This window comes from Acanthisitta chloris, unplaced genomic scaffold (assembly GCF_000695815.1).
Source record: "Acanthisitta chloris isolate BGI_N310 unplaced genomic scaffold, ASM69581v1 scaffold10079, whole genome shotgun sequence".
In the NCBI taxonomy this organism is placed as follows: domain Eukaryota; kingdom Metazoa; phylum Chordata; class Aves; order Passeriformes; family Acanthisittidae; genus Acanthisitta; species Acanthisitta chloris.
This window is the reverse complement of record NW_008693070.1, coordinates 18,227-24,067: the sequence shown is the minus strand read 5'-3', so window position 1 is coordinate 24,067 and position 5,841 is coordinate 18,227. Positions and strand designations below refer to the sequence as shown.

Sequence of the window (5,841 nt, the reverse complement as noted above, 5' to 3'; positions counted from 1 at the left end):
GGGGGCACCACAAGCTGCTATGAGCCAATGTTATTGGTGGGATCTATTTTTGGAGTGTGTTACCAGGAGCTGGGGGAAAGCAGACCCCACCCCCAGACCCTATCCAGCATAGGGAACTTTCTGACGGGTGCAGCCAGGTCCCAAACAGGGGAATGGAACAGGAGGATCCCATTTCCATACCCTTTTCCATGCTGAGGGCTGACACCAACATCCCCTGGGAGCTGAGACTTCCCTGCCATGGCAAGCTGAGATCTGCTGTGGGGACAATGCAGCTGGTGTCATGCCTTTGCCACCTGCCTGAGGGCAGATGGAAAAGACCGTATGAAGTCCCCACAGGACTTCCCATTTCTCTGACCCATGACTTGGGTGCCTGAATTAGCACTTTCTTCAGGGCAGTGTTGCTGCCGTACACCCCACACACTTGGGGCAGTGCAGCAGGAGCTTCTCTCTGGATACACACGGGGCCTGAAATTCCAGTCAGGGATCTGGGAGGGGTGTGGGGGTTATATGGAGGGATGAGAACAGATGCAGATGCAGGAGAGAGGCACTTGGGAGGAGCAGGCTGATGTTAGGTGTCCTGGAGAAAGGCACAAGATGCCTATGAATATTGTACAGACCTGCTAAGTGCTGAGGATATGGGAGTCTCATTGCATTTGTGCTGTCTGCTACACCAGTATTCACACAAGTAGTTTTTATCATGGATGTTTCAAGGACATGCTGGAGATGCAGGGTGAGTAGTGTTATGATATGGTGTGTTAGTCACAAAATGGTTTGGGTTGGAAAGGACCTTTAAGGATCACCTAGTCCAACCTCCTTGCTATGGGATTTCACTAGATCAGGTTCCTCAAAGCCCTGACCTTGAACACTTCCAGGGATGGGGCATCCACAACTGCTCTGGACAGCCTGTTCCAGTGTCTTGCCACCATCATAAAAATATTCTTCCGTATGTCCAATCTAAACCTACCTTATTTCAGTTTAAAACTGTTGTCCTATCACTGCAAGCCCAAGTAAAAAGTCTCTCTCAACTGCTTTTATAAGCCCCCTTGTTTATTATAAGGCCTCAAGAAGGTATTTTTTTTGCTGTAATTGCCCTCCAAGGTTGTGGGCCAGACTGCAGGGCCTTCAGCATTAAGGTGAAGCTCATAGTTCAGACATGGCAACAGGGGGATACATGCAGCTTCAAGCCCTGAGCAGTCTGAAGCGTGCCCCAAAGCACCTGTGTGTGCTGTCACTGCAGCACAGGATGAGGCATCCCAGTGCCTCTTGCGGTGAACACGACTTCTAAAGATGAGGGAGTTGTTTATTTTGCTAAGTGAACTTGTTGAGGGGACATACATGGCAGGGAGGTGGGATGCTGTAGGGTCAGCCCTGCATCTTTTCACATCCACAGCTTTGGCAGGGCTGTCCTGTAGCTGGCAAAGAGATGATTGGGTCCACCTGCTGCTGGGACCCTCCTGCCCTTGCTCTCTGCCCTGTGTTTTCTTTCAGCCTTCGGGCAGGTTGTTGCTTTGCAGGGGCTTAAGAGGGACCCACGTCCCCCCTTGGCATGCGCTGGTGGCCGTAGGGATGTGTGGGGCAGCCTTGCTTCCAGCTGGCAGTGACCTGGCAGCGGCCGTCGGCCACACTGGGGTGCGGGTGCTGTGCTGCAGGCAGGTTATTATTAGGAGTGGTGCATTGCAGGAGGGAGCAGGGAAGAAGGAGCCACACAGGAGATGAGCAGGAGAGAGGTTTGTAACGAATGGGTGCGCAGATTCGTCACTTGTGGGGTGAATCGCTGTTTCCTTCTGCCTTTAAATCAGTGTTTATCTGACCTGCACTCATCTTCCACAGCATTGAAATGAAGCTCTTGCCAGGATTTGCAGCTGTGCTTTACTTCCCCAGTGAGTCCAGGCTATATAGAGACCTGGAGGGAGGCGGGGACTGAAAAAGAGGAAGTGCACACCGAGAAAGATGCTGAAAATTTTTTCTTGTGGTTGAAGACGGTTTTGTCCCTGGGGAGGGAGGCCTAGTTTGAGCAGTTGCCATATAAGGGCAATTTTACCTTTTAACTTTCTCATTCCCTTTCCCTTCATCTCTCTCTTTCCCCAAAGGAATGAGAACTCCCTTTGACTCCCTTTCTGGAGCTGCGGTATGGATCCAATACCAACACGAGGAATGCATGTTTTGTTGTTGTTTGAGTAAGGAGCAACATTGCTAGCTTTAAGAGCTTAGAAATTCATAATCCAGGGCTCTTCAACATCATCAGATTGTCCAGATACTCCAAGATAATAAGTGTGAGGGCTTTTCATATGCTTTCTGGTCTCCTAGACCTTAGGATTTATTGTTCAAACTTGGTGTGAGAGGAGAGATTTTTCACATCCTTGTGCAGAGTCACAGTGTCTGTGTCGATGCTTGCAAGCATTAAATAGAAACCAGAGATCACAGCACCAGACAGGGCCCAGCTCTGGTTGCTTTCCCAGAGTAATCTTGCTTTCTCAGAAAAAAATATCTGTCTCTCCCAGAAGAGCCAGGAGCCGAGTAAGAATGCAGCAGCCTTGCCCCATGCAGCACCGCAGTGCCTGCCAACCCCCCTACTCTGTGGAATAGTCATTTAGCAAAGAGGAGTCCAGCTTGATGGCCTCCCAACAGACTGTGGTCTGGGCCAACACTGCAGTGTGACCCAAGAGGACATTCTCATGCAGTGAAATATAATATAATAATTGGTAGGAGATGTGCCTTTGCATAGCAAGGCCAGGCACCTTGCAGCTGACCTTTTTGCAAAGCTGCAGAGCCTGACACAGTACCCGCTGGCCAGCCTGGCATGAACTGGGACAGTCTGTCCTGCTTCCTTGTAGGTTGAAACAATGTTCTTGAATCCAACCTATTATGTGGCCATAGAGCCAAGAAAGCTTGTTCCCCTGACTGGGCAGTGTGACCCAGCACATGGCAGCCCTATGCCTTGGTACAGGCAGAAGAGCAGCCCTTCATGTTGATGCACATCGTGGTCCCTGACAGTGAGGTAGTTTGGTGTCAAGATTGGGTTTCGTGCTTCTGGACAGCCTGAACTGTAACACTGCCAACACACAAATGTGGTCACAAAGATTATGGTGATGGGGGCAACTCTGCAAGGTCTGCAAACCTGCTCTTAACTGTTGGAGCTGAACCTAACGTGACCCAAGGCTGAAGGGCTTGGGAGCGGATGGAGAGGCCAGCAGACTGTGTCTGGCCATGGGGCGTGACACAGGGTGTGCAGCGCAGCTGCCGTGCAGAGCCTGCGGTCGGTGTCCCCAGCTCCCCCCATTGCAGAGCAGGCAACTCTGGTGGGGCAGGGTTCGTGCCTGGCGGGGCTGATGGGCTTGGCAGCTGCCATTGCCTGAAAACAAGAGGCTGTGCATTCCTAGGCATGTTCTCCTTCCCGCCCCAGTGCCGTCACTCCCCTCTCTCAGATAGCTTTGGTGAGCAGCTGCCTCTCTGTCCTCTCTCTCTGGCAGCCAGCGAGGTGAGGCGGATGGGATCTGAGCAGTGCGTTTGTCTCCCTAGATGGGAAGAGGAGTACACAGTGCGTGTCCAGCTTCAGGACCGGGTGACCGAGTTGCAGGAGGTGAGCATCAGTGTGTTCCCCTTTTCCCCACACCTCAGCTGCCCCATGCTGATGCTGATTTGCTTGTCTCTCTCTGCCTGCGGCAGGAAGCCCAGGAGGCTGAAGCTTGCCAGGAGGAGCTGGCCATGAAGGTGGAGCAGCTCAAGGCAGAGCTTGTTGTCTTCAAGGGATTGATGAGCAATGTGAGTCCCTAACCCCTGCAGACTCCACAGCAGCGTCCTACCTGGGTGGTGGGGCCTTGTAGAAAAGTAGTTCCTTGGTGGGGCATGTCCAGCACAGAGGTGACCTGGCAGAGTTGGTCTGGGGTGCAGCGAGCAAAGCGAGCATGCAGATGCAGTCCTGCATGAGGGAGAACATGGGGGCACTGATTGCTGTTTGCCTGGCCTAATATTCCTCTGTTGTCCCCTTCATGTGGTGCCATGAGTTCAGAACATCACGGAGCTGGACACCAAGATCCAGGAGAAGGCCATGAAGGTGGACATGGACATCTGCCGGCGCATTGACATAACTGCCAAACTGTGCGACGTGGCACAGCAACGGAACTGCGAGGACATGATCAAGATGTTTCAGGTGAGAAACGTCTGCTGCTGCTCCATGCTCAGCCACTGGCTCTGGGGAGGAGAGTTCACAAAGAAGTAAAAGAGACAACACCAGCCCCCTGTTAGGGGAGACACTTGGTCACCCTCACCCTTGCTCCTTGCGGTCCCTTGCTTTCTGTCTCTGTCGGGAGGACCAGGTGAAAGGGCACAAAGAGGAGGTGGAAAGCTCCAGGTGTTGCTTTGGGCATTGAGAGTCCCCTCAGTCTCTTGCTGACCTGTTGTGTTGGGCCCGGGGACCTCACAGTGATAGGGGAACAGCTGCAGGAGGGAGACGAGTTGCTTGAGCATCTGTCTCTAATTCCATCTCTCTCCTTCCCCTTCCCCTCTCCGTCATCTTCTCTCTGTCTCTCTTCTCTGTCTCTGTCTCTTTTCTCTTTCTTGATGTTGCTGCCTTTCTGTCTCACTCTTTGTCCCTGCAGAAGCAACTGGTTAGTTTCATTCAGTTGGGAAATTTTACAAATTTTAAACTTTATATAAGGTTGGACTGTAAATATTGACATATTTCACCTTTTTCAGACTTTTTTCCTGTTTCTGCCACTGTGTTTCTCTGTCTCTGGACTGGGGGGGTGGGTGATTTGAGTTTTTCTGCAGTAAACCCACGTTGTTTTTTCTCATGAGATTCACAGATTTCATCTTTAGTTGCTTAGTTTTAATTTTAGAAAATGCTAAAACCATGTTTTTTCCATTGCATCCATCTTTGATCTGATCATAATGAGCCCATCTCTCTCTCTCTCTCTCTCTTTTTTTTCTTCCTTCCTTCCTTTCTTTCTTTCTTTCTGTATTTCTCTCTTTCCCTGCCTGTCCCCCCACCATTCCTTCCCCCTCCATCTCCTCCCAACTACCTGCTCCTGACCTCGGACCCGGCCTCGTTTCTGTAGTCTCTGCACTTGTCTCCCGTTAAGGTCCCAGCCTCGGTGGGGCGGAAGCGGGAGCGCAAGCAGGTCAGTGATGAAGACACCTCGCTGTCAGAGAGCGATGCCTCCCGAAAACCTGAAGAGGAAGAGGAGGACGAGACCACGGCCATGAGTATCAATGAGGAAATGCAGAGGATGCTGAACCAGCTGTGAGTGCGGCTGCTGCGCACCTCTGCCGATGGTGTTGAGCCCACTACAGCACCAGGCTCCCTGTTGAGGGCAGGGGTGGCCTGTGGCTCCCCTTCCCAGGTCAGGGCAAGATGGGAGGTGCTGCTGCAGAGTAGGTACACCCTGTGCTCTGTGGCACAGTGGGAGTGACCCCCTAGGAGACCTGAGCCCACCCATGCCAAGGGTGGGAGCTGGTATAACTCTCCTCTTCTTGTTCTCCTTCCTGCCTTTTGGGAATCCCTGCCTGAATTTGCTGGGGTTCCTGACCATAAAGCCAGCCCCCTCCCCATCAGCTGTTGAGTTTGGGCACACTTGAGTTCACCCTGGCGAGATCTCCAAGAGCTGCAGCCTTTCCTGTGAGACCTGAGCCCACCCATGCCAAGGGTGGGAGCTGGTATAACTCTCCTCTTCTTGTTCTCCTTCCTGCCTTTTGGGAATCCCTGCCTGAATTTGCTGGGGTTCCTGACCATAAAGCCAGCCCCCTCCCCATCAGCTGTTGAGTTTGGGCACACTTGAGTTCACCCTGGCGAGATCTCCAAGAGCTGCAGCCTTTCCTGTGAGCAGGAGCGATTTGCACCGA

General features: G+C 52.2%; 1 protein-coding gene across 1 annotated transcript in view; it reads left to right on the top strand.

Moving 5' to 3' along the window:
* IFFO1 (intermediate filament family orphan 1) overlaps positions 1 to 5,841 on the top strand; it is a gene marked incomplete at its 5' end in the record, with an annotated part of 10,042 nt that overhangs the window by 1,559 nt on the left and 2,642 nt on the right. The window contains 5 exons of the mRNA XM_009082935.1: positions 3,520 to 3,580; positions 3,667 to 3,762; positions 4,010 to 4,150; positions 4,602 to 4,607; positions 5,082 to 5,242. Of these exons, the coding sequence (XP_009081183.1) occupies positions 3,520 to 3,580; positions 3,667 to 3,762; positions 4,010 to 4,150; positions 4,602 to 4,607; positions 5,082 to 5,242 (465 nt within the window). The remainder of the gene's footprint in view (positions 1 to 3,519; positions 3,581 to 3,666; positions 3,763 to 4,009; positions 4,151 to 4,601; positions 4,608 to 5,081; positions 5,243 to 5,841) is intronic.